Genomic DNA, 27,500 nt, shown 5'->3' with positions numbered 1-27,500 from the left:
TGTGTATGTGTTTGTTCTGTGTGTATCAGAACACACTTAAATGACTGATACCTGCATCCCCTTACATGTTGTCCTTCCCCCACCCTCTATTAGGGAAGGCTTAGATAGCCACACAGACACCCACACAGACTATAGCATAGCTAGGTTTTGGTCACTGGTATTTTCTAACTGTGTGTATGTTCATTCCTTAATTAACGCAGCCCTCCTGTTTTGTTTGGTAAGTTTGATAGACAATTCCCTTAACCCACCGCAGGGAACCCCCCCCCCCCCCATTCCATGTGAGTCCATTATAGTGACCCACGTGTCCATTATGGTAACCTACTAGGCAATTATAGGGACCCACTAGTCCATTATGGTGACCCATTAGGCAATTATAGGGATCCACTAGGCCATTATGGTGACCCATTAGGCAATTATAGGGATCCACTAGGCCATTATGGTGCATAGTCTCCACTCCCTTCTGCTTTAATTTAGTGTAATCAATCTCAGGAACTCAGAATTAGGGTTGGAGTTGGTGTAGATCCAAGGCCTTAGATCAGTGGTCCCCAAACTACGGCCCGCCACCTCATTTTGGGTGGCCCCCCAAAACATGTCCGTGGTATATAGGATCCGGCCCGCACGGGAGTACGACATCGTCAAACTATAACCTCCGTAATTTCCCCCATTCATTCTCTATGGCGGGTCTTAACAGTACACATGTAATACTCTTTTTGTCCACTGGTGGTTGTTTTGGCGCTGTTTCGCGTTTGCCATCGAAAACGGAATGAAATGTATAGTAGGCCTACCTGCAAACAATGTAAGAGGCCTCTGCTGACTGCATCAGTGCTCAAAGTATTCTAAAAATGTATCAATTAATTGTTAATAACTAACTTCTATTCAAGTCATAATTCTGGAACTTTCTGGTATAATTATTTATGTTTTATTCACTCGTTCAAATGTTCATACAGAGTTCACAAAGTTCTCATCAGGTGAGTGAAAGTTAGAATGGTGGTCATTTCAGATGTTTCTGCCACCACTTCATAAAACTCATAGTTTGAGAACTTTAAATTATTTGTAGGATATTGCTTGTTCACAACTTGAGCTGTGTAGCCTATGCAAAGTTCAGAGTTCAAAATATACTTTTGGGACTCCCTACTTATAGTTTTGAGAATGCTATTATTATTATTTCATTTGAGCTACATTTTACACTGATATGGCATGATGGCAATATAAACACAGATAACAATGGTATTAAATTGCAATAGCCTATAGATTAAATGTAATGGAATATTCAACTAAGGTAGACTGCATTTGTTCACAGCGCTAAGCTGTTTATGGTTACTAATATACTCTGAGTCTCTGGCCCTCTCTTAGAGCCAGGCATAGTGAGCTGGCCCTCGGAAGAAAAAGTTTGGGGACCACTGCCTTAGATAGTCAGACTTGATTAGTGGCGAGACTCGTTTGTAGCTGACTAGTGCTCAGCAAACTGACTTCCGGTCAGTTGGAGTAATGTTGGAGCCAGACTGGAGTAAAACATTTACACTTTACATTTACATTTTATTTACATGCATTTATCTGACACTTTTGTAATATAAAATATAAAAGCTACAGAGCAAATAGAACAATTAAAGTGACAAATACTTCCATTAAAGGTGCAGTCAGCGATCGTATGCAATTTCAAACGCATAACATGTTTTGTCACAGCCAGTAATCATTCACTCACCATCCGCTAGCTGCCCCAGCCTTTGAGTACACTGGGAATGTACTCATGTAACCTGTAGGGGCAGCCGTCTGGTTAGCGCTTCGGACCTGTAACCGCAGGGTTGCTGGTTCGAACCCCGACCAGTAGGCACGGCTGAAGTGCCCTTGAGCAAGGCACCTAACCCCTCACTGCTCCCCGAGCGCCGCTGTTGCAGGCAGCTCACTGTGCCGGGGTTAGTGTGTGCTTCACCTCACTGTGTGTTCACTGTGTGCTGTGTGTGTTTCACTAATTCACGGATTGGGATAAATGCAGAGACCAAATTTCCCTCACGGGATCAAAAGAATATATATAGTATAGTACACTCGGGGAGCAGTGAGGGGTTAGGTGCCTTGCTCAAGGGCACTTCAGCAGTGCCTACTGGTCGAGGCTCGAACCGGCAACCCTCCGGTTACAAGTTCAGAGTGCTAACCAGTGGGCCACGGCTGCCCCATATACGTATACTTATACTTATATAGGGATCAAAAGAGTATATATACTTATACTTATACTCATATAGGGATCAAAATAGTATTTATACTTATACCTATATAGGGATCAAAAGAGTATATATACTTATACTTAAATAGGGATCAAAAGAGTATATATACTTATATTTATACTTACACACACACACACACACACACACTTATACTTACTTACTGTAACCTGGGAATACTAAGGGAGGGGTGAGGTACCTCTCTGGTGTTTTTCGTTTGGTCCTTGGTTAAAATATAATGTACATTGTTTTTAAAAAAAGCTAATACATTTTAACATAAACAAACGTGACATCCTGTGCCATTGCTGACTGCAATCTTTTAAATACAATATGACCGCCAGGGAAGTAATCAAAAGACAAAAGATTAAGGCAGTTAAAGGCTTCTTGGAAAATAATACTCCTTGTCGATTCATTCAGCGTTGAGCATAAAGATAAGGGATTTGTCATTATAGACGATCAGTAGTTTAGTTCGCCTCTTGTATAGTTCACAGTTGCATGACTGCGCTCAGAAGAAAGCATAGGTGACTAGTTCCTGCATTGAGACCTCATGTAATTGGGCCTTACATGCTGTGATGTCATGTGATGTGTTGGAAACTGAAGAGGAATGCAAGATGCAGCAAGACAGCCCCCAAAGTTCTACTTAGTTTGACTAGTTTTTTCAGGTTGTATGGCAGCGGAGTTTGCTTTCAATCATAAACTATCCCAACAGACATGGGTAGGTCAGGAGATTAATTTCATGTTGCCGCCATTCATTAGCATTTTTGAGTATGGTGTGTATGACTAACATGACCTTTTTAGCACTGTATGACCTTAACATGACCGCTACGACTGTATACAAACAACAGTAAATCTTTGAAGACTAGACTCAAAATCATATCTTCATAAGGACGTGGTCAAAAAAGACCTGGGATTAAATATTGTGTAATCAGAGAGAGAACTCTGTAGCCTGGATGAACCCAGACAAAAACCTGTTAGCAAATTTGAATTTGCTCTGCATGTCCGTCCGGACAATATTAACAACAACAAAACATTATTAAATAAGGTGACCGTTTTTTAACGCTCTTCAATTTTCTGTATCAAACACTCTCACACTTTACACCACCCTATACACAATGGTCTTTCACTCTCTTTCTTCAGAATGGAGCAGACCTGGAGGACCCCTGGTAGCTGTCCAGAGTGATTACCTGTCTCCCTCCCCCCACCCCCAGGACTTCTTTTTACAGAAGACATCTTTGCCTCACCTTCTGTCTTGTTTTCTGTTTTTTATGATACCAAGAGATCAATTGGACCAGATATAAAACATTCAACATTTTTTGTTATTCTTTTTCTTTGAAACACAACACACAATCCAAAGGATTGCAACACTTTGGGAATCCCAATCCCAAAGGAACTTTGGTGTTTTTTGAAAACTCTTGTTCGTGAATAAGAAAACACACACACACACACACACACACACACAGATACACACAGATACACACACACACAGATACACATAGCACACCATAGGAAGACAGTAAAATCCTTTTTTTACTGCAGTTTTTTTCTGTTGTAATTGTTCTCCTCCCGTGGTTACTGTTGCTGTTGGTTTTCTGTTGTTTTTGAATATTGATGATGATGAGGATGATTATGATGAGGACATTTGTGATAAAAATGATCGTATAGACACTGGGCCTGATGCAAGCTGTCTGTGGTGCCTTCTCTATAATGACTGGGTTGAGCCAACCAATTGGGGCCATGCCCCTTTGCCCCCTAAAATACGTGGTTTGGACGGGGGGGGTGGGGTGTCTCCTCCTAGTATACCCTCCAACCACCACCACCACCCATCCCCACCAGGGTTGTGGATTTAGGTGGAGGCTTGGACTGACCCCCACACCACCCTGCCAGCCTCACTCCTGGAATCACATGGGCTTGCGAGTGAGTGACGGGCGTTGCGTTGTGTGCGTTGGTGAATATGACTGGCAGAATTTAACTTGCCATGTTTGGGGTTGATTACTGCGTGCTGTGATTTGCGCCCCCCCCCCCCCCCCCCCCCCCCCCCACACACACACACACACACACATTCACCCCCTACCCCCAGTGCACCCCCTCCCCACCCCACCCGTAACAGACATTTAAAAAAAGAGAAGTGAACTTTTTGGTTTGTTTTTTTTTTCCACCCGCATACACACTGCCTCAGCTTGCTAAGGTTTCACGGCCTCTTTTCCTCCTTGTGTGTGTCATTAAGCTTTTTAATCCTGCTGGTTAAGAGAATATAGAACATATGAATTTATATATATATATATATATATATGTATGTATGTATGTATGTATGTATATATATATATATATATATATATATATATATATATATATATATATATATATATATATATATATATAAACAATATATATATTTTTAAGTTACCAGTTTTTGATTTCCTGTTCTGTTTGATCTCTTCTACGATGACTGACGTGGCCTACTGTGTGTAAAGGAAGTGAGCATTGACGACCAGGTGACTTAAGAATGAGCTCTGGAAACTTGTGGACACAATAAGCTTTGTGCCGTTTATATGTGAGTGTGTGTGTCAGAGAGCGAGACTGTTGGTAGATGATTGTGTGAGTGTGTATGTGTAGTGTGTGGGTAATATATCTCTCTTTCTCTCTCTCTCTCTCTCTCTCTCTCTCTCTCTCTCTCTCTCTCCTCTCTCTCTCTCTCTCTCTCTCTCTCTCTCTCTCTCTGTGTGTGAGTGAAATGGAGTGCAAACCTGCCGCTCGGGAACTATGGGTATGTTGTGCTAGAAGGGCCCGTGGAAGCCCTGCTAAGCCACACTCATTTCCAATGCCTCTTCTCTCTCCCTCCCTCCATCTCTCTCTCTGTCCTCTTTAGCTTCCCTTACAATGCAGAAATGGACTCTTGCAACAACCTGCCTTCATTATTTTCTCTTCGCTCAGAGTATATTGTAAAACTGTGTGATTTCTTTGTTTCCTTGTTTTTTTTTGTTTTTTTTGTTTTTGTTTTGGTTAGCCAGGCTAAATAAGTAATAGCTTTACAATGAATTCACTTCTATTTCCAGATGCAGCATTGTCATGTAACCTTGAATGTTCAGATGCGTTTTTCAGCTCTTTGCAGCTCTCAGTGACACCACACCGAAATCATGAGTAACATGAATACAAAAAACAGCAACGGAAAATACAAAGCTATGAACCTCTGCTGACAAAAATAAAGATTTAGTGAAACCTGTTCTTCTCCTCATCTCATTTCTGCCAACAGATTTATGGATGGTGTCAGGTACGCGCACGCACGCGCATGCACACACACACACATGTGCACGCACATACACACACAAACACACACGTCATGCACACTCACACATATGCACACACACACACACAAAGTTAATGATTAATTCAATAGACAACTCATTTTAACTGATTTACTGATATACATTTTAACTGATTTGTTGTTGCAGTCCCCACATAGCCCTGGGTCTAAGGGCACAAACATTAATGTGGGGCATTTGGGGTTATGTGCAATATACATGAAAGTGAATATCTCGAGAACCATCGGGCCAAGGATGACTAATTTTTTTGTATGTTGGCCTTCAGGGGCCATGTCAACCCATCCCATATCCACTCATTTGATGTATAGTGCCACCTAGTTACAAATGAAAAAGCAAAAATGAGGCATTGTAATCGCAGGTATCTTTGGCTGACAGATTCAAGTGTAGGATCATTATGATACCCTCTGAATGGGGGACCATACAATAAATTAATGTGTGCATTTACTGACTGTACACTATGCATGCACACACACATGAACACAAGGAAACACATAAAGACACATGCACACACATGCAGGCACACACACATGAAGACACACAAACATACACACACAGTCATGCAGGCATATGCACGCACGCACATGCACACACACAGGCATGCACACAGACTCACGCTCAAACACACACCCCATTACCCCTACACATCCACTCACAAGTGAACACACACACGCATGCATTACCCCCCCCCCCCACACACACACACACACACTCACAAGCGAAAGCGATAAAAAGCAAACGCACACATGCAGACACTTATTTACACAAAAGAGTAGGGGATGGAGTAGGACAAATTGACAAGCGTGATTTATTTCTGCCGAGAGAATGTGCAGGACTGAGCGGCGGTCATATATTGTACCGCTTTGCGGTACATCTAGTTACATATAGTTTACTGTGAAATATGTGGTTCGCAAACGGGTGCATAAATCGCATGACGTAGCTTTTAGGCAAATTTCACCACTCTGCAGCGCAACGGCCAACTGCATCTTGTTTTCAGTAGAGGGCTGTTTCACTGCACTGTCGTCTGGACATGTCATGTGCGTAATGTAATGTGCATAGACGACACGCCAAGTGGAGGACAGGGAAGTAGGCGTGGACGGGGCGTGGGGAAGAGTGGATGGGAAGGTACCGGGGAGAACTACGGCAGATTGGAATCAGGCATTCCACTCGTTTTACGCGCAGAACGCACTTGTCATAGTCTATTAGACTGACAGAGGGGAAAAATCAGCGGGACTCCACAAACACCAGGTGCTAGCCTGCCAACATGAGCCTTAATCGACACTCGCGTGACAACTCTTTAGAACTTAAAGAGGGGGTCGACAACGCTGCTTTCGAAGAGGACGGGGGTCGCATCAGTTCTGAAAACACCGATGGACAGGTTATGGCTGACTGTCCCTCGTCAGGTGTTAACCTCGACGGAGATGAACGTTCCTATACCCAGATCAAACCGTATGCAGGTATGCCAAAAGAAGTGCTGTTGTTGTACTCCGGCCAGTCTCGTTACCGACTGCCCCGGGAGATCCTGTTCTGGCTGATCATTGCATGCATGCTTGCCCTGATCGCGCTTACCATCACGGTCATCGCGTTATCGCCGCGGTGCCTGAGCTGGTGGCAGTCCACTCCGGTCTACCAGATATACCCGCGCTCCTTCAAAGATTCCAACAACGACGGCATCGGAGACCTGAAAGGTATTGTGCCACAGTACACAACATGTGCCGTTATCTTGACATTTAAACCATTTGTATTTCTCACATGTGGGGAGGGGAAACTATTGTGACAGATGCAATTAATCCATAATGGACCACTATCGTGCCGTCCACTCTCATAAAATGCTCTGCTTGGTGCGCTTAGCTGGTCATTAAGTCCTGTCGTTGTTGCCCATGATCCTCTGAGTGGCCAGAATGAGACTCATAACAGACATAATGATGTTTGACTAGGGAGTGAGAGGCCCTTGTTGCACACTTAAAGAGATTGCACAGGGTTGGTTTGTTTCCAATCTACATAAATACAAATACAATACAATCAAACATAACTATTGTGGTCTATATGCATAGTGCATATGCTTAGGTGTTGTTGTAGGTTACTTTTTGTAGAAATAACAGCAGCAGTTCAGGCCTATTTCCAGGATACCAGTTATTGTTCAAATAAATGAATGTAATATGTCTCTAAGCTGTTAAAACCTTACCTGGTAACAACAGCCAGAGAGCTACTGAAATGAAATAAATGAAAAGTTGAAAGAAGACCTGCAGGCTAGATTAAGGTTAAGAAGGCCTCCATGTCCAGACTAAATGTGGTTTTGGATGGATATTTCCTGTCATCCCAGCTGCTGAGGCGAGGTCATGAACTCGCTGTCTTCTTTTAACCGAGAAAGCACTCAATGGGCCCTGCATTCTCTGGAAGCCTCATACTGTTCTCTATTCAATCTTGGAGGGAGAGAGGGGGGGGGGGGGGGCTTTTTCTTATAAATTGTGTGCATGTGTGTGCACCCTTGTGGTTTAAGCCAAACAGAGGATCATATTTATTAACAATTTACAAACAAATGACCAATCGGTATCCCATGCACAGGCATCAGGGAGAAACTGGATCATTTTAACTACCTGAACATCAAGGCCATCTGGATCAGTCCATTTTACAAGTCACCAATGAAGGACTTTGGCTACGATGTGGAAGACTTCCGCGATATCGATCCCATTTTTGGAACCATGGCAGACTTTGATGATCTTCTTGCTGCTATGCATGATAAAGGTGAGCACAGAAGAACTCCTCCACCCATACTGTTGTTATTCTGAACCTCTAACTTCTAGCACTAAATGGTCTTATGAATCTGCAGTGACCTGTTTTGTGTCCTCCCGACAGGCCTGAGGCTGATCATGGACTTCATTCCCAACCACAGCAGTGACAAGCACGTTTGGTTCCAGAAGAGCCGCATGCGAGAGGATCCTTACACTGACTACTACATCTGGGCCAACTGCACCGACGCCAAACCGCCCAACAACTGGGTAAGAGGAATGGTGGCCATTGTGGCCATTGTGCTTACTTGTTGTTAAGGAGCACAATGGTCATCAGATACAGTATATTCAGAAATATTCCAATATAACATGAGATTTATTTACCTGTAGATATACAGTAGTTCAGTGTTTCCCACAGAATTTAATTCCATTTGTGGTGGTTGGTTTGCAGAATTAACTTGAATAAAACAGTTTTTTTAACAAATTAGCACAGCGTGGTTATGATGCTAACCAGATTTAAACACAATTTAATACAACCTGGAAAATCATTGTGTGGTGGTCAATGATGTTGATATTGTGGTGGGCCGCCACAAATAAGTCAATGTATGGGAAACACTGTTGTTACATATCATACGGACATATACATTTGTGCTTTTCTCTAAAGCATCCATCCACCTTGGCCAAGCAGTCTTTTCTGTCTGGTGTACAGTATATGTATCATGCCTTGTTATTTCCCTCAGCTTCCTCCTTTCATCTCAATCCTAATTCCAATCCCAGTCTCTGATGCACGTCTCCCCTACAGGTGAGCGTGTTTGGGAATTCCTCGTGGGAGTACGACCCGGTCCGAGACCAGTGCTACCTGCACCAGTTCCTGAAGGAGCAGCCCGATCTGAACTTCCGAAATCCCGACGTCCTGCGAGAGATGACGGTGAGACGGTCGCAGCCGCTCCTCGGTCAAGCACTAATCACTCACACACAAGCAGTCTCTCCCCTGGAGTGTAGACAGACGGAGTTTCTGTATTTTAAAATGGGGCTTTTCCAGCATGTACTCTGGGTAAGACCAGAGACTTTCTAATGTGGAGACACAGCACTCAAAAAATACTCCATAGAAATGCATGGGGCTAGTTTGTCACGCCAATATGGCCGTTGTCTACACATATCCCACCCCTTCCTCAGCAAAACGTCGACATGTGAATACATTGAGCCAATCATATGGTGTGTTGTGAAGACATCGTGCCAATCATGTGTTGTGATCTCGCCGCTGGAGCAAAATTGGTGTGGTGAAGCCTTGCGCACGCGCAGTTCTGCCGAAATGGATGCCCTACGAGTGGCCCAAAAAGCATTGCAATATGGCCGCCGAGTGGAGGGACTTGCCTAAAAGGACTTTGGTAAGACTGATGAGTGGAGTGGGAAGGACCCAGATAGCAAAATCAGATTGGCAGATAGTGGACCGCTGGTGGTGTGCCGCCGGTGGCGTGCCACTTGTGGTCCGCCGTTGGACCACCATCTCCTAAATTTAACTTGTTAAAATGAATATTAATAAAAAGTTAATAAAATGATATATGGAGTATAACTGAACAAATGAAAAAGATTTTAGACCAATAGTGGCAACATATTGGGCAATTTGTCTGCTACCTGCCAGCGGACCGCCAGAGAACCGATGAGCAAAATGCCAGCCGACCGCCAGCTATGCCCCCAATGGACCGACAGTGGTCCGCCAGCCTCTTGCTATCAGTTTAAAGGGCTGGCCCCTGAGGCAGGATATTGTGCTGGACTTGTCCCTTTGTGGACACTGATGGGCAGGCTACAATGGGCACTTAAAGGACAATTCTGGCGGTCCGTACTGTCGGGAGGGGTATACACACTAACACTACCACTCACAAAGACATTTACTTGTCCATTACTGTAGGTCCTGTTCATTTAGCTATATGTCCTGTTCATTTAGCTATATGACCCCGCACTTTTGAACAGTTCTGTACCTTCACAGCCATAATAATGCAACACAACCCACTGACCACTGACCACAGTAGTCATTGATTGAATGGTTTTTGCTTTGACCACATGGCTACATATTATCTTTCCTCGGCTTGCACCTTGTTAGGCATTGACAGCAGGTATGAAGATAACTATTACTGTGATTGTGTGTGTGTGTGTGTGTGTGTGTGTGTGTATGTGTGTCTATGACTGTGTGTGTGTGTGTGTGTTGTGTGTGTATTGTGTGTGTGTGGGTTTGTGTCTGTGTGTGTGTGTGTGTGTGTGTGTGTGTGTGTGTGGGTTTGTGTCTGTGTGTGTGTGCGTGTGTGTGTGTGTGTGTGGGTTTGTGTCTGTGTGTGTGTGTGTGTCTGTGTCTGTGTGTGTGTGTGGGTGTGTGTGTGTGGGTTTGTGTCTGTGTCTGTGTCTGTGTCTGTGTGTGTGTGTGTGTGTGTGTGTGGGTTTGTGTCTGTGTGTGTGTGGGTTTGTGTCTGTGTCTGTGTCTGTGTCTCTGTGTGTGTGTGTGTGTGTGTGTGGGTTTGTGTCTGTGTGTGTGTGTGGGTTTGTGTCTGTGTCTGTGTCTGTGTGTGTGTGTGTGTGTGTGGGTTTGTGTCTGTGTCTGTGTGTGTGTGTGTGTGGGTTTGTGTCTGTGTCTGTGTGTGTGTGTGTGTGTGTGTGTGTGTGTGTGGGTTTGTGTCTGTGTGTGTGTGCGTGCGTTGTGTGTGCATGTGTGTATTGTGTGTGTGCACATTACTTTCTCCACTCCCCCCCTCCCTCTCTCCCATTGTCCTGGGTCATAGTGACAGTCCTGAGAGATAAGGCAGGAGTTCAGGGTATATTGTGTTGCACACGTACAGATACAGATTTTGTGTTGCTGGTTATATTTTTTGAAGCATGAGACAGGATGAGTAGACCATGCCAGCATGCACTCCATAAATAATCTCTCTCTCTCTCTCTGTCTCTCTCTGTCCCACTCTCTCTCTGTCTCTCTCTCACTCACTCTCTCTGTCTCTTTCTTTCTCTCTCTCTCTGTCTCTTTCTTTCTCTCTGTCTCACTCTCTCTCTCTCTGTCTCTCTCTCTCTCTCTGTCCGTCTCACTCACAGACTCTCTCACACACACTCTTCTCATTCTCTTATCTCTATGATGTAATCTAAATGAGTCAGTGGGTAGTTTTAAAACTAGACCTCTTTGTTTGTTCTCAGTGTTCTTTTGTGTATTTCTGGGTTGTTCTGTAACACACTGATGTGAAGTGCCAGTATATCTGGTTACAGTAACATCAAAGAACAAAACAAAAATATCAAAGAGAGTACACAGGTTGCAAGAACAAGTAGCCCATAACACATAGAGGAGACTTTATGAAGTTATTGTACAGTCTGATATGTAATGCTGTACATGTGAATCTAGACCCTATAATTAGAATTTAGAAAAAAAAAAACTGTGGTGCAGTGATTAAAAATAAAATAATACAAATTATACATAATAAAAGTGTTTCACTGTGTTCAAGATATGCAATTTTCTTGATACATAATGAGAGAGTGATTTGTAAGACAAAACATGCGGTATAATTTCCATCAGTGATTTTGTTAGCTCTTCACTAATTGTAGAACATTGTTAATTGCTAAACACGCAAAAAACACAAGGTGTAATATTTGAATCAAGGACACTTACAAGCCTGCCCCAAGTCATTACACAATAAGCCCCCCCCCCCCAAAAAAAACCACTGAAATGTGAAAAATGTTTATTTCAGTTTATGTAAGTTTTCAACTTAATCATAATTAAAGTTGAAAATGGAAATATGCTTCATTCATTTGGAATGTGATGCAGTTGTTTACAAACATGCTTTTGATGGATTACATTTATGACACACAAGACCTGAAACAACCCACCACCACCACTAAACTACAAGTTGCTCTTGCTACCACTTCTCATTTGTCACTGTATGTTTTCACCCTATGGTTTTCACCATGCATGTAGGATGTCATTCGTTTCTGGCTGGATAAGGGCGTGGATGGATTCCGCATGGACGCAGTCAAGCACATGCTTGAAGCGCCGCACCTGAGGAATGAACCCCAGGTGGACCCCCTCCAACCCCCAGTGAGTAACAGCTTCCTTTGGCTGATATCAGCCCAGTGTTACGTAAAGGGGTTATACAACCACACAGTACTCGGCCCAGTGTTAAAGGGGTTATGCAACCACATAGTACTCGGCCCAGTGTTAAAGGGGTTATGCAACCACACAGTACTCGGCCCAGTGTTAAAGGGGTTATGCAACCACAAAGTACTCAGCCCAGTGTTAAAGGGGTTATACAACCACACAGTACTCAGCCCAGTGTTACGTAAAGGGGTTATACAACCACACAGTACTCGGCCCAGTGTTAAAAGGGTTATGCAACCACACAGTACTCGGCCCAGTGTTAAAGGGGTTATGCAACCACACAGTACTCGGCCCAGTGTTAAAGGGGTTATGCAACCACACCACACAGTACTCGGCCCAGTGTTAAAGGGGTTATGCAACCACACAGTACTCGGCCCAGTGTTAAAAGGGTTATGCAACCACAGCCCAGTGTTAAAGGGGTTATGCAACTACACAGTACTCAGCCCAGTGTTAAAGGGGTTATGCAACCACACAGTACTCGGCCCAGTGTTAAAGGGGTTATGCAACCACACAGTACTCGGAGTACTGTAGTTGTCCTTCATTGTCTGTACTGGCTTTACTCTGTATATGGTCTGCATCGGTAGATGCTGTCAGCTGGCGGACACCAAACCAAAACATGTTACTTTATAAGCAAATTAGCAGGAAAAACAACATTGGAAGCAAAGTGCTGCAACAAACACACATTTACCTTTTGCAGAACTTACTGTACTGTAAGAGCCAGATAGAGGCGTAATTGCAACTTCTCCCGACTAATTTATTGTTAAAGAGACAATGGGTCTTGGACTCTGCCTACATGGTGACCTATCAGCATGTATTGCAGATAAAACAGTTCAAAGGCTAAGTTCTCGTCTGTCTCTACACCACTGAGCTTTTCTCTGACGATGTTTTATTTGCAAAGATTGACATTTTTAGCCTGGTTAGCATGCAGACCTTCTCAATTAGAACTGAGAGTGGGTCTGGAAAAGGTTAATTGACTTACGACTTCCAACAGAGGCGTAACTAGCAGTGAAATTAAACTTCAAATGGTGCATTAAACTCTTACCAAATCGTTTCAGAAGTGCAGCAATCTTGTAAACAAAGGTTTTAAATACAGTTGTTTAGCGTGCCCAGGTTTTAAGAATAGAATAGATGTCTTTATTGTCCACTACTGTGGAAATTCGTCTTTGGCCCCACAAACATGTAACACACACAAGCAAGACTACACAACAGGTACAACATGGAAACAGGACATTGTAAACGGGCTTCAACGGCCTCTTGGCCAGACCGACCTGCAGAGCAAATCCCAAATTTGCCAAAGGTTCTTATGGGTATTCCCAGGCGAGGAAATCTAACGAATAACATCAAAATATTTCACAAAGACTAGTAAGCTAGTGTGTCAGCTTTCATGTTTTAGCTTAGTCATTTAATAGGCTAGAGTAAAACTACATTTTGTATACATGTGATTATGGCCATATCACTGTGCCTGACTGCTCACGGGTTTTAAGCGTATTGGCCTTCTCCTAACCCCGAGACTGTGTCGCTGATCATGACGGTAATCACCAAGAACAGTTGAACTCCAAAGCTCAAATGAAACCAGCCCAGTCAAGGTCTGTTTTGTAATCCACACCCAAACTAAGCGACACCAAATCCTCCCCATGCAGGCCGAGCCTATACCCAGCTCGCTAATCTCCCCCTTATTGGTCAGTAGGGACACAGAGGCAACTATGATTTAAAGTCATGTGAAAAATGAAAACTTTTCCTTATTTCATCTCCCCCATAAGCTTTTGCTTTCAGCACTTTATGGCTCTTCACTTTTTTTCTTTTCTTTGTGCTTAATAAGTGTGTCGAGTAAAAGGGACAAATGTGTGTGTGTGTGTGTGTGTTGACCTCCCAGAGTCTGAGGTGGCTCTCTCTCTCTCTTTCTCTCACACGCACACACACACACACACACAGAAGAAGGGGATTACGAAGGGGCATATTTCTGTGGATTTGGTGGTGGCTCACCCTCATTATTCTAATGCTGTGCAATTACATCAAGTCTGAGCCCTCTGTCTCCACTCTGAGGGGGAGGTCGGTCTTGGGCAGTGCACACACACACACACACACACACACTCACATACACACTCACACACACACACACACACACACACACACACACACAATGGGCACCTCTGAATCCCCCCTGAACTCCTGCCTTATCTCTCAGGACTGTCACTATGATGAGACAGAGAGAGAGAGAGAGAGAGAGAGAATGGGGAGAAAGATAAATGAGAGAGTGTGAGAAAGTGAGAGCGAGTGAAAAAGAGTGTGCAGCTAGAGCAGGTGACTGTAAAACTGCTGGTGGCTGCTCTTTTTCATTATTAAATCCTCGGCCGTATCGTTAGTCCCTCTCACCAGCCTTTGTCCGTGTCGGTGAAGCGGTTTTAGGGGTTTTGGAAGCAGCTAATGACCAAACGCTGCTCCAGCCAGCCAAATCCGGGCTATTATCCTCCGTCGTCACAAGCCTATGGGCTACCGTTCAGAACGGTCAAATGTCCTCTACCTCCTCCTCCTCCTCCTCCTCCTCCTCCACCTCCTCCTCCTCCTCCTCCTCCTCCTCCTCCTTTTTCAAGAGTCTCTGTGTTAGTGGTGTTATCGGTGTTATCATATCCTGAGCATAGTGTTCCTTTTCATGAGGACAGATCAAGGCGTCATAGAGAAAGGACATCTTGAGTTGACAGATATCAGACATAACCACATACTCCCTTTTTATATAATTTACCCATAATCCTGTATGTCTACATCTCACACCTAGGGGGTCAGGATTTGAAGGGTTAGCCTCAGCCAGTGAGCTTCCAAGTTGACGACCATCTTTGAAAATGGAATATGACAGATGCTCACTTCTGGCCACATTAGGTGCCACATTGCAGGTGAACACAACAGTATTGTCTATGTGCACTGGTGAATGTTCCCATGATCTGGCAGCTTCCAGGCTGGGAGGACAAGCCACTCCACATGGACAGCCTAATTTGTGTCCAACTGCAATGGACCTGATTGTTTTATTTTTACTAAAATATGGCTGTAGCTGACGCGCACACGTGGGACTCCATTATTAAAGACGGCTGCAGCAAATTTAGTATGTGCTATAGAAGTGGCTAGCCTAGCATTGGCTACTGAAATGAATGGGGGTGGTATTTCACTCTCTCCAGTTGGTCTCTGTACAATGCATTCATGCTGACACCATCTTCATCGCTTCCACCTCTCCAGGAGGAGGTGAACACTGAGTTTGAGCTCTACCACGACTACACCTACACCCAGGTAGGCCTCCACGATATCCTGAGGGCATGGAGAGCCGAGCTGGACAAGTACAGTCGAGAGCCAGGGCGCTACAGGTACTAAACTAAAACTCCATCCAGCACTGTTCTCTTCCATTGGTGTCTTCCCTTCTCTAGAATTTTAGCTAAGCTGTAACTTAAAGCTGCAGTTGGCAAGATTTGTTTGATCATATTCACTGAAACCGACACTATGCTCCAACAGAACAACATAAATCTGCCGGTTTTAGAAAAAACTCTGCACTTCTACCTCCACCTAGAGCCTGTTATTTGTTTCGCAAAAATCCACAGCTCCCGGTTCTTCTGGTTCAATCAGAGCAGGAGTGTGTGACCTGACTGTCAATCACAGTCTGGTGCAGTCTGGTGCGCACTGACGGGCAAAAACTCGATAAGAGGGTGCTCTGTGGTAGTGGGGGAGGGGCATGAGAGTTGTAAACATTCGCAATTTTGGTTCACCCAATTTGTCCACCCAATTTGTCAGACTTACCAACTGCAGCTTTAACATAATTTTAGCATGTTAGCTAAGATTTAACATCACAATTTTAGCATGTTAGCTAAGCTTTAACTTCATAATACACGTTAGCTTAGCATTACTTTTCATACTTTTAGCATGTTACTAAGTCTTTCCTTCATACCTCTCCCGAAAATCCACATTATGGCTTAAATAACTGCTCCTGAAGCTGCATTCTTACAATATGAGCAAGTGTCATGATAAGGACAATTTGTACATTTTTAATGACTTCAAACTGCTTAGACTTTGTAAACCCTTACACATTTGCCACACAAGTTAGTAGTAGGTAATTACTGTAGTATAATAGTAGTATGATGTGGTTCATTGTAGTTTGATGTTGATGAATATACACATACACATTCTAGAATAGCAATGAAGGTAGCATACTCAACAAATTGAGTACTGTTGTCTGAGAATTCCAATGATTACGAAAATGACACAATCAAAATATGATTATTTCTGCTGCATTATGTATTGCAACAATGTTCTTACTTTGTCTTGAGTTATAAATTCAGCACATCTAACTGGTCCAGGGTGTGAAAATGGATGATGGTTTCAAAATCATTCAGTAATTGTGTTAAATAATCGTGATTTCAGTATTGACCAAAAACAAAATAATCATGATCTTGGTTTTTTGCCACAATCGAGCAGCCTTACTTCATAAGGTAAATGTAATGGTCTGTGACATCAGATTCATGGTGACGGAATCATACGACTATGAGGAGATCGGGAAGACAATGATGTACTACAGCAACGACTTTGTGAGGGAGAGCGACTTCCCCTTCAACTTCTACCTGCTGGACCTGCCCCAGGGGCTGTCTGGGCACAGAGCCCAGGAGCTGGTCAGCCTGTGGATGACCAACATGCCTCAGGGCAAGTGGCCTAACTGGGTGGTGAGTCATGTGACAGAGAGAAGAGTAGATAAGATACAGTCAGATGAAATAAAACACTTTATTCATCCTGAGGGAAATGCAAGAGGCATACGAGTGTGTGTGCGCATACCAGGGTTGTGTGAAATTCAGAATTCAATTGAGAATGACTCCTACATTCCAATTCAGTTCTTGAATTTGAATTGGGGTCGAAAACAGGATCTAGAATTACAATTTGAATCGAAGGAAGTAGAATTTAAATTTAATGCCATTTAAACAAATTACATTGTTTTGATAAAGTAATCCAAATAAAGTAATCCAAACCACATTGATAATGGGTAACTTATAACAGTAACCAATTACATTTCCAAAGTAACTTTCCCAACACTGAATGCAGTTTGAATTTAATTCCACTTCCTGTCATTCAAATTCCAATTCAACTTCCGGAGGGGCGGAGCCATTTTCAATTCTAAAATTCTGAATTTTGCACAAGCCTAGCATGCGTACACACACACACACACACACACACACACACACACACACACACACACACACACACACACACACAAAAAAAAAGTGAGCATGGTGCAAACAAAGCCAGGTCATGGTTTTTACCGAACTTCTGAAACTGAAAATCCACCGTTGTGAGTCTGTGGTGCTTTCACCACATTGTACTGTATTCATCATTAATTGAGTAGGACACATTATCCTCTGTGTAAAGTTTTTGGTATGTGTTTTTAATTTTGAAAAGTGGACGAATTGAACTGCTGTCATCCTGTCTTTATTCAGGTTGGGAACCATGATAAGCCCCGGATGGCATCCAGCGTGGGGAAGGATTACATCAGCGCCATCAACATGATGATCCTCACCCTGCCCGGTACGCCCACCACCTACTATGGGGAGGAGATCGGCATGGAGAACGTCCACATTGACATCGAGGACATCCAGGATCCCTTTGGGAAATTTGACCCTGTGAGTGTGTCTTCCATAGGTGTGAAATATAGGGTGGTGTGTTTGTGTGTGTGTGTGAGTGTGTATTGCAACCCCCCTATAATCATATCATCATTACGAATGAGACTGTTTCAGAGTGTGATGAAGTGGGGAGCTCTGGTGTCTTCCCATGTAGACTGCCGCTACCCATAGACTGTGCTGCCGCTACCCATAGACTGTGCTGCCGCTACCCACAGACTGTGCTGCCGCTACCCACAGACTGTGCTGCCGCTACCCATAGACTGTGCTGCCGCTTCTTATTTCGGCTCCGATTCTCATCTCCGGCTCTCGGACGCTCTGAGTCTGATTGTCTGTTGTTTTTAAATTGCTCTAATTCTAAGACTTTGGTGTGTTCTACCTTACCTGTTGCACCTCAGATGTAGACCAGTGCTATATTGACCTCATCACAGATGTAGCATATCTGTCCTGTCTCCCATGAGCTGTGATTGTCATTCTTTTCTGATTTAAAGGAGAAGTTCGGTGTGATATTGACCTGAAGTGTTTTGAAACATGATACCGAGTGTGAACTTTTGTCTCATAGCTCATCTCGACTTGTCCCCTGCACTCCGAAATCTGGCACTAGTTAGCCGATGCTACCAACAGGTTTTTGATGGGGGTGCCTTGGGCATTGGCCTAGTCATGCAAATAAATCACCGTTTTACACCATTTACAAGGCTCAAAGTAGCTCCATACTTCATTGGTAGACTTCCGAGGGCCCTGACATTTAAAGAAAAATTCCGGTATTTAGCACTTTGAGTCCCTTTTCTGGATGAACTAGAGCGGTGGACACCGAAATTTTGACGATTGGTCCTGTCTCGACTTTTCTGACTCGTTTTGAATCACCTTTGACTAGTCAGAGTGGCAGCCTACAGGCATGCTGAAGCATGTCCTAAAACAACCCTTAACGTTCGTTTTCAAAACTGTGCAACTCACCGAGTGGTTAGTGGTGTCGCCGCCATCTTGAATTTAGTCACGATAAGTCGAGCAACGAGTACGAATGAACAGGAATGAGAAGGGATCAGATTCCAAAAATAATTCTGTGGAAATGCATGGATTCCAGTTGCTGCTACTGGAAGCAATATCACACCGAACTGTCAATATCACACCGAACTTCTCCTTTAAGCAATTAGCCCTACGAGGCAGCAGGTTCCAGTGTTTTAGAACAACAGAACTACATGGCTCTGGCTGTAGAGTTTTACAATGGCTCTGAAAGTGATTCAGCCAGTCATAATCAAAGACTGGAACTATCTATTGTAAAGGTCAAGTTCATAATCAGTCATAATCAAAGACAGGAAATATCTATTCTAAAGTTTACATTGTCATTGTCTTCTCGTAATCAAAGACAGGAACCATCTATTCATTGTAAAGTTTATGTTCTCATGGTATTTTCATAATCAAAGACAGGAACCATCTTTTCATTGTAAAGTTTACGTTCTCATGGTCTTTTCATGATCAAAGACAGGAACTATCTATTGTAAAGTTTACGTTCTCATGGTCTTTTCATAATCAAAGACAGGAACTATCTATTGTAAAGTTTACGTTCTCATGGTATTTTCATAATCAAAGACAGGAACCATCTATTCATTGTAAAGTTTCCATTCTCATTGTCTTTTCATAATCAAAGACAGGAACTATCTGTTGTAAAGTTTACGTTGTCAATGTCTTTTCTGTGTTCTATGTGTAGAATGCCACCCGAGACCCCTCGAGGTCGCCCATGCAGTGGAACAGTGGACTCAACGCAGGCTTTAGTGGCAACGAGACGGGCACCTGGCTGCCCCTTAGCCCCAACTACACTACCATCAATGTGGAGGTGAGTTTAGTGGCAACGAGACGGGCACAGAATGACAGCCCAATCAAATTTCGGTATTTCGTAAGTGTATTCTAGCTGCAGATTAATTTGGAAAATGCTGTTATTGAAGTAAAATATTCTAGCACATTAATTATTAATCTGGAACCCAGGAAATCTGGAAAATCTAGAACCCAGTGAACATATTTTAATAAATGTGGAGCATTTTCTAAAGGGGTTGAATTTCAGAACAGTGAACGTTGTACTTAATACTTAAGATTGTTATCAGTTTTGCTATTGTTGAAGTCATTTGGTTCCCAAAAGGAAGTCACTGTTGTAAACTCTGCAGTGTGTGGGTATATAGTGAAACATACGCATCTACAGTGTGTGTGGGTATATAGTGAAACATAAACATCTGCAGTGTGTGTGGGTATATAGTGAAATATACGCATCTGCAAGTAGCTTGTTCTTTTGTGTAAATAAATAGCCTACATTCTGAGTGTCATTCTAAAACTCCACTGTGCTTGTTCCTCAGGCCCAGATGAGGAACATGAGCTCGGTTCTAAAACTCCACTGTGCTTGTTCCTCAGGCCCAGATGAGGAACATGAGCTCGGTTCTAAAACTCCACTGTGCTTGTTCCTCAGGCCCAGATGAATGTCATTCTAAAACTCCACTGTGCTTGTTCCTCAGGCCCAGATGAGGAACATGAGCTCGGTTCTGGAGCAGTACCGGCGTGTGAGCCTGCTACGGGAGTCGGAGTTGCCGCTGCATCGCGGCTGGATGTGCTTTGTGTGGAGCGACGCCGACGTCTTCGCATTCCTCCGTGAGCAGGATGGACTGGACCGGGCCTTCCTGGTTCTAATCAACCTGGGTCAGGCCACGACCACGGACCTGTCGTCCATCTCGGGCCTGCCGGGCCGGTTCCGCGTCCACACTAGCACCGTGCCGGAGAACAATGGGAGGAGCTACGACAGGGCAGCTGTTCCCACGGCGAAGGGGGAAGGGCTGCTGCTGGAGCTCTTGTCCAGTCAGAGGTTCCACACAAGCCACGCCTCCAGCTGTTACATCTCAGAGAGGGCGTGCTACCTGAGCATGCTAGACATCATGTACAAGTGCTGAGTGAGGGAGTGTGAGTGTGTGTGTGTGTGTGTGTGTGTGTGTGTGTGTGAGAGTGAGTGAGTGAGTGAGTATATCTGTCTCACAGTCCTGACCAATAGAATGAAATAAAGCACAAGGCACACCTGTATTTCTGTTTGTCACTCCCATTTTTTAAATGAATAAAAAAAAACATTATCAATGAATGAATGTATTGAATCTACATATCCGGCTTGTCTCAGAGCTTTACATGTACATTTAGAAACACACAACCCTACTCAGACAATCAGCCATGAGGACTGGAGAACCCCTGGAGATTGCAGCCGCTTTCTTCAGCCTTGGTGTTCCTCGTGTCCAGCGGTCTGGTCCAGGCCCAGCTCCACGTGCAGGAAGGCGATCTGTCTTGCAGTCTGCGGCGGAGGAGAGGGAGAGTTTATCCTCAAAAATGGGCCAAATGGTTGTGTGGTTGATAAAGGCACCAACATTGGTCCAGGCAATCTTAAAGATGTAGTCAATATCAGAGGGGGGTTGTTTGGACCCATTAAAGGCATTTTTAGTGGGGAAATCCAAAATGGACGCCAACAAATAACAATAAAAAGTGACATAAATGGCATGGTTGCCTTTTCTTTTATGCCATAACAGATCAGAACTCACTTACAGTATCAACTAAAGGCCCCACAGGCAGGCAAAATCAAAGGCTAATTTACTCCGATTCACAGAGACGACAATCTCCTGCCCTTAAATCATCATAAACCACACAGAATTATATAATGCATGACAGACCATATACAAACACTTTTTCCAGGGTGATATGTGGTCAGATGGTGTTGATAAGAGTTAATGGGTTACTCATTTGAGATAGGAGATAACCCTTCAGCCACACTTGGGAATTTATGGAGTTGAACCAATCATTTGTGAGGCTTACAGAAAAGACAAATCTGTGATGATGTGCAATGACATCCAAGATGCATTATAAGAACTAATCCATGAATGTCCTTAGAAAAAAACCCAAAATAATTGAATCAAATGCAGCCATCCTGTTGTTTATGAACCATTAATTGGATCCACTGAGACCATGGGATCCAAACCCATGTACTGATGACTGTAAAACATTGTCTTTGAGGGAAGACTATTAAACACACCACCATAATCTAAAATAGGCAAAAAAGTTGATTCAACTAGCTTTTTCTGTGCTTGCTGTACAAAACAAAAGCTATTCCTTGCGCCTACATCAAGTCTTGCTGTGTGCTGTGAAACTGCAGTAGTAATGAGCCTCGTAAAGGCCCATAAATACCTCACACAAGGACAGCTCAAAGTCCTCCGGCCCAAAATGGTCCCCTCCAGGCTGCAGGTCCAGAACGATGTGGGTGTCCGGTTCAGGTTCTAGACACAAGGGAGACATTTGCTTGGGATTTGTTTGATTATGTACCAGTAATGCTTCTGCCTGACACAGACACCTCACCCTAACTCACTGAGTGCCAAGAACGTAATATTACGTTTTTCCTTCCCATGCGTTGAGTGCCAAAAACGTAATATTACGTTTTTAGCTTTTTTTAAATTACGAAACTAGACACTCTAACACACCTTATATGTGATTTTGGGAACTCTGTGATGAATGGAAATGAAATATATGACGATCGAAAACTCATGAAAACGCAAGAGCTGGACATTTTATCTGGACGTTTGATCTTAACTCGGCTTTTAACTCGGATCTTAACACGATTCATAAGAGGGTAAATTCTGGCACGTTGTGACGTGGGGTTCGAAGCAGTCACGCCCATTTAGGAGTCTAGCGGGAGGTCCAGTGTCTATGTATTCCTATGGGAGAAATTAACATTTTCTCAGAATATGACCAATCCCTTAGCCCTACATTCAGCGATGTAAGTTTTGAACCCATTTTCTACAAGCCACATGTCTCCCTAACATTCCGACATTGAAATTGTATTTTCCAACGAAACAAATAAAGACAAAAATAGCTTTGTTCGTGATCTTATCACTGTCCCCTCAAAGCTCTGGTGCACAGAGGCTCTAGACTCAGAGATGGTTGATAAACTAACCTAACATATTTTTTGCTAGAACTAGTAGACTACCACAAAGTTGCTGAACGTATGTTATTTCAGGTTTGTTTGCAACAATATATAAGTTTAACCAAAGTTCTTAGCTGCTAGCTAGCTAGCGAACATTCCCATTCACTTTCCGTTTACTGTGCTAACGTTAGCTAGCTAGCTAGCTAGCTCGGTTAACGGGGCAAAATAAAATTATTCATTCCGTGTCCGAAAGAGTTTCATTGGCATCACACACAAACAATGACTGTAAAATAGTATACAAAATTATATTTATATGTTATTATTGCTTATTCAGAGAAAAGTTTATGGTTTGACACGCCTATTTAGGAGTCCGGAACTAGTGCCATTTCGTTCCATTGGTGAATCGTCTTATGATTCATCTTAGTTAACTATAGAATCTTTGGTGGAACCTTTGTGAACATTCTAGCGGCCCTTATGGCCCAGGACAGTAGAACCTTTGTGAACGTTCTAGCGGCCCTTATGGCCCAGGACAGTGGAACCTTTGTGAACGTTCTAGCGGCCCTTATGGCCCAGGACAGTGGAACCTTTGTGAACGTTCTAGCGGCCCTTATGGCCCAGGACAGTGGAACCTTTGTGAACGTTCTAGCGGCCCTTATGGCCCAGGACAGTGGAACCTTTGTGAGGCCTTTAGGTTGTCACTCCAATCACCTTCAGTGACATGCAGAGTAATTAAGCAATAAGCAGAGTGATGTCCTTTAATTAAGCAATAAGCAGAGTAATGTCCTTTAATTAAGCAATAAGCAGAGTAATGTCATTTAATTAAGCAATAAGCAGAGTAATTGTTGTAACCTCAACAACGATTAAAGCAATGTCCATTCCAAGATGCTTCTCAATACCGGGCACAGCGCTTTATTGAACCAGTCGTAACATAGAAGAAGTTTTTCCATCACCTAGCAACTACCCCCACGACACCCCCATACATCATCACTCACTCTCGCTCTCACACCACACGCACACTCAGCAGGCAATACAAAAACAGTATACCTTACATAAAACCCCCACGTTATGACAGTAATGTCATTTAATTAAGCAATAAGTCCTGAGAGGACGTAGGTTACACTGATTTCAGAACAGCTAAGAGGCGTTGTTAGGCACGGCGCTTAAGCACAGTGCACATTTTGCGTTGAGCATTTTTAACGATTTCCACCACCCCAAGTTGAGCGAGTAGGATTTCAGAGCAGATTTCCACCACCCCAAGTTGAGCGAGTAGGATTTCAGAGCAGATTTCCACCACCCCAAGTTGAGCGAGTAGGATTTCTGCACTATGATGCCTAAAGGGACGAGACTCCCCAGAGCTAATAAAAGGACAGGCCTAGGATAGTGATGGAGGGAGAGAGAGAGAGAGAGAGAGAGAGAGAGAGAGAGAGAGAGAGAGAGAGAGAGAGAGAGAGAGAGAGAGAGAGAGAGAGAGAGAGAGACTAAAGATGGAGAGAGAGGACAGGCAGGGTAAGGAATGAGGAAGGAGAAAGGAAGATAAAGGAAAAGAGGGAGAAGAGAGAGAAGAGATTTGGAGGAGACTTCCTGTCTGAAGGGGGGTGGTCCACAACACACTTCCTGTCTGAAGGGGGGTGGTCCACAACACACTTCCTGTCTGAAGGGGGGTGGTCCACAACACACTTCCTGTCTGAAGGTGGCTGGTTCACAACACACTTCCTGTCTGAAGGGGGCTGGTCCACAACACACTTCCTGTCTGAAGGTGGCTGGTCCACAACACACTTCTTGTCTGAAGGGGGCTGGTCCACAACACACTTCCTGTCTGAAGGTGGCTGGTCCACAACACACTTCCTGTCTGAAGTGTGTTTGTGTGTGTGTGTGTGTGTGTGTGAGAGGGAGAGAGAGAGAGAGAGAGACGTAGAGTGTTAGTGTGTATGTACTAATGTTTGTGTGTATGTGTGTGAGAGAGATAGAGTGTGTGTGTGTGTGATAGAAAGAGTGTATGTGTTAATGTGTGTGTGTGTGAGTGAGTGAGTGAGTGAGTGAGTGAGAGAGAGAGAGAGAGAGAGTGTACTGTCTATCTGTTTGAGAGTGTGTGTGAGAGTGTGTGTGATAAAGTGTGTGTGATAAATGGAGTATGTGTGTGTGTGTGTGAGTGTGTGTGTGTGTGTGTGTGTGTGTGATAAAGGGAGTGTGTGTATGTGAGTGTTAATGTGTGTGTGAGAGAAAAGTAGAGTGTTAGTGTGTATGTGCTAATGTATGTGTGAGAGAGACAGAGATTGTGTGTGTATGTGATAGAAAGAGCGTACAGTATGTGTATGTGATAATGTGTGTGTGTGTGTGTGCGTGTGTTAGAAAGAGTGTATGGGTATGTGTTAATGTGTTTGTGTGTGTGTGTGTCTGTGTGATAGAGAGTGTATGTGTTAATGTGTTAATGTGTGGAACGGCAGAGATGAGATGAGAGTGGGTGATGACACGAGGCGGCTGAGAGCATCACACACTAAACCCCCCCAACTCTTCACTCATCTCACACTCACACACACACACACACACAGACACAGACACAGCCTTATCTCTCACACCGCCCCCCCCCTCTCTCCCTCTCTCACACACATTCCCTCTCTCTCTCCCTCCCTGTGCATCTCACCTCCCTTCCTTCTCTATATCTCTACCCATACCCCTGTGTGTCTCTCTCTCTCTCTCTCCCTCTGTCTCTATCACTCCATCTCCCCCTTCCACCAATGTGCATCTCTCTATCTCTCCTCTGTGTCTCTCTCTCTCTCTCTCCCTCCCTCTCATTCTCTCTCTCTCGCTCGCTCATCTCTGCTCGGGCTCTCGGACGCCTGTTTCACAAGTGTCCTCTTGACCTTGAGCAGGCCTGGTGTATTGTTCCTTATCTCCTGCGCCGATACGCCATCTCATAAACTTGCTAATCGCCCGAGCCGGGAGGGTGTGATCAGCATTTAATCGCCCACGGGGAACACTGACAGATTAAACAGAGAGACAGACAGACAAAAGTTCTCACTTTGTGTGTCTGTGTGTGTGTGAGAGAGAGTGAGGGTAAGTGTGTATGTGTATGTGTGTGTGTGTGTGAGTGTGTGTGTGTGTGTGTGCATAAGATATAATAAATTAGGAAGGGGAAAGGGAGCCAGATTCTGACACATGGGGGAAAGTGAGCAGGAATCCGCTGACTACAAGGTGACCTAAGCATACTCACTTTCTTTTTTTGTTTCTTTAAAGGTGGAACATCTCTCTCGTTCCTTTAAAGGTAGAACATCTCTCTCGTTCCTTTAAAGGTAGAACATCTCTCTCATTCCTTTAAAGGTGGAACATCTCTCTTGTTTCTTTAAAAGGTGGAACATGTTTCTTTCCTTTAAAGAAGGAACATGTCTCTCTTTTTGTTAAAGGTGGAACATACGTCTCTCGTTCCATTAAAGGTAGAACATCTCGTTCCTTTAAAAGGTGGAACATCTCTCTCGTTTCTTTAAAGGTAGAACATCTTCCTCGTTCCTTTAAAGGTAGAACAGAGACTGTGCCACAAACCCAACTGCCCCACAGGGACAATAAAGTTATCTACATCTCTCTCATTCCTTTAACGGTGGAACATGTCTCTCTTTTTGTTAAAGGTGGAACATACGTCTCTCGTTCCATTAAAGGTAGAACATCTCTCTCGTTCCTTTTAAGGTGGAACATGTCTTTCTTTTATTTAAAGGCTCATTATCATTACTGCACACAATTCATTGTCAAAGTCCCAGTCACCTTTAACTGTTCCATACATTAATGTTCACTAATGTGCACCCCCCCAAATAAATAATTGCATAAACAAACAAACAAATAAATAAATACTCCGCTATATAGAAGATGAGTGTGTGATCAGACTCCTACTGGTGCCATTAGCGTGTGGATGCTAATGGTGTATGTGTGTATGTGTGTGTGTGTGCGTGTGTGTGTGTATGCAGACGCTGGTACTCACTGGGCATGCTCACACTGGAGTGTGTGTGGACAGCGGCCCGCAGTCTCGCCACGTATTTCTCCACACCCGACACAGGCACTCGACAGTCCTCTCTGTAGGCTGTGATCAGCATAGAGGGGTAGCGCTGTACAACACACACACACACACACACACACACACACACACACACACACACACACTTATAAAAACATAAACACACACTAACATTTGAGCTTGCACTGTCCAAACGGTTTCAATCCTGCAGGTGTGTGTGAGTGTGAGCCGATAAGTGTGTGAGTGTGAGCTGAAGAGTGTGTGAGTGTGAGCCGATGAGTGTGTGAGTGTGAGCATGCCTCTGCTGTGGGGAGGAAGAGTGTGCACCTGTGGCGTGATGTTACAGCACGGGCAGTAGGTGGCGATGTTGTCCCTGTGCTGAGGGCTGCTCAGGGGGTCCCCCCACTCTCCTCTCTCCTCCACGGTCAAGGGCAGAGAGGGGTCCCTGCATGGTGCCCAGGACGTCCAGAAAAGGTGCCTGACGGAAAATAATCATCTCCTCTCACTGGTCAGCCAGCTCCCAAACAAAGCAGATGCCAGGTA

The 27,500-nt window shown here is 43.9% G+C and overlaps 3 protein-coding genes across 5 annotated transcripts in view; 2 read left to right on the top strand and 1 right to left on the bottom strand.

The window, feature by feature from the left end:
* The window catches only part of ppm1ba (protein phosphatase, Mg2+/Mn2+ dependent, 1Ba), a 39,955-nt gene extending 35,441 nt beyond the window's left edge, over nucleotides 1-4,514 (top strand). For both annotated transcript variants that reach the window (XM_042065104.1, XM_042065105.1), the window contains exon 6: nucleotides 3,354-4,514. In XM_042065104.1, coding sequence (XP_041921038.1) covers nucleotides 3,354-3,383 — 30 coding nt within the window. In that variant the 3' untranslated portion in view covers nucleotides 3,384-4,514. The remainder of the gene's footprint in view (nucleotides 1-3,353) is intronic.
* A 2,123-nt stretch (nucleotides 4,515-6,637) lies between these two features.
* On the top strand, nucleotides 6,638-21,128 carry slc3a1 (solute carrier family 3 member 1). 2 transcript variants are annotated; one of them, XM_042065103.1, is made up of 10 exons: nucleotides 6,638-7,221; nucleotides 8,099-8,278; nucleotides 8,390-8,532; nucleotides 9,065-9,190; nucleotides 12,209-12,328; nucleotides 15,614-15,738; nucleotides 16,881-17,082; nucleotides 17,848-18,030; nucleotides 19,733-19,858; nucleotides 20,370-20,513. In XM_042065103.1, the coding sequence occupies exons 1-10, from the start codon at nucleotides 6,798-6,800 to the stop codon at nucleotides 20,487-20,489; spliced, it is 1,749 nt and encodes a 582-aa protein (XP_041921037.1). In that variant the 5' UTR covers nucleotides 6,638-6,797; the 3' UTR covers nucleotides 20,490-20,513. The 2 variants fall into 2 exon arrangements, with proteins under 2 accessions (XP_041921037.1, XP_041921036.1); XM_042065102.1 differs by lacking the exon at nucleotides 20,370-20,513 and adding an exon at nucleotides 20,526-21,128 and having other exon boundaries at nucleotides 6,640-7,221.
* A 58-nt stretch (nucleotides 21,129-21,186) lies between these two features.
* prepl (prolyl endopeptidase like) overlaps nucleotides 21,187-27,500 on the bottom strand; it is a 14,386-nt gene continuing 8,072 nt past the window's right edge. The window contains 6 exon segments of the mRNA XM_042066168.1: nucleotides 21,187-21,340; nucleotides 22,230-22,313; nucleotides 24,668-24,703; nucleotides 26,925-27,048; nucleotides 27,285-27,401; nucleotides 27,403-27,453. Of these exon segments, the coding sequence (XP_041922102.1) occupies nucleotides 21,189-21,340; nucleotides 22,230-22,313; nucleotides 24,668-24,703; nucleotides 26,925-27,048; nucleotides 27,285-27,401; nucleotides 27,403-27,453 (564 nt within the window). The 3' untranslated portion in view covers nucleotides 21,187-21,188.

This window comes from Alosa sapidissima, chromosome 16 (genome assembly GCF_018492685.1).
Source record: "Alosa sapidissima isolate fAloSap1 chromosome 16, fAloSap1.pri, whole genome shotgun sequence".
NCBI classification, from domain to species: domain Eukaryota; kingdom Metazoa; phylum Chordata; class Actinopteri; order Clupeiformes; family Clupeidae; genus Alosa; species Alosa sapidissima.
Note: the sequence above shows the minus strand (reverse complement) of the source record. Positions and strands in the feature narration are given on the sequence as shown.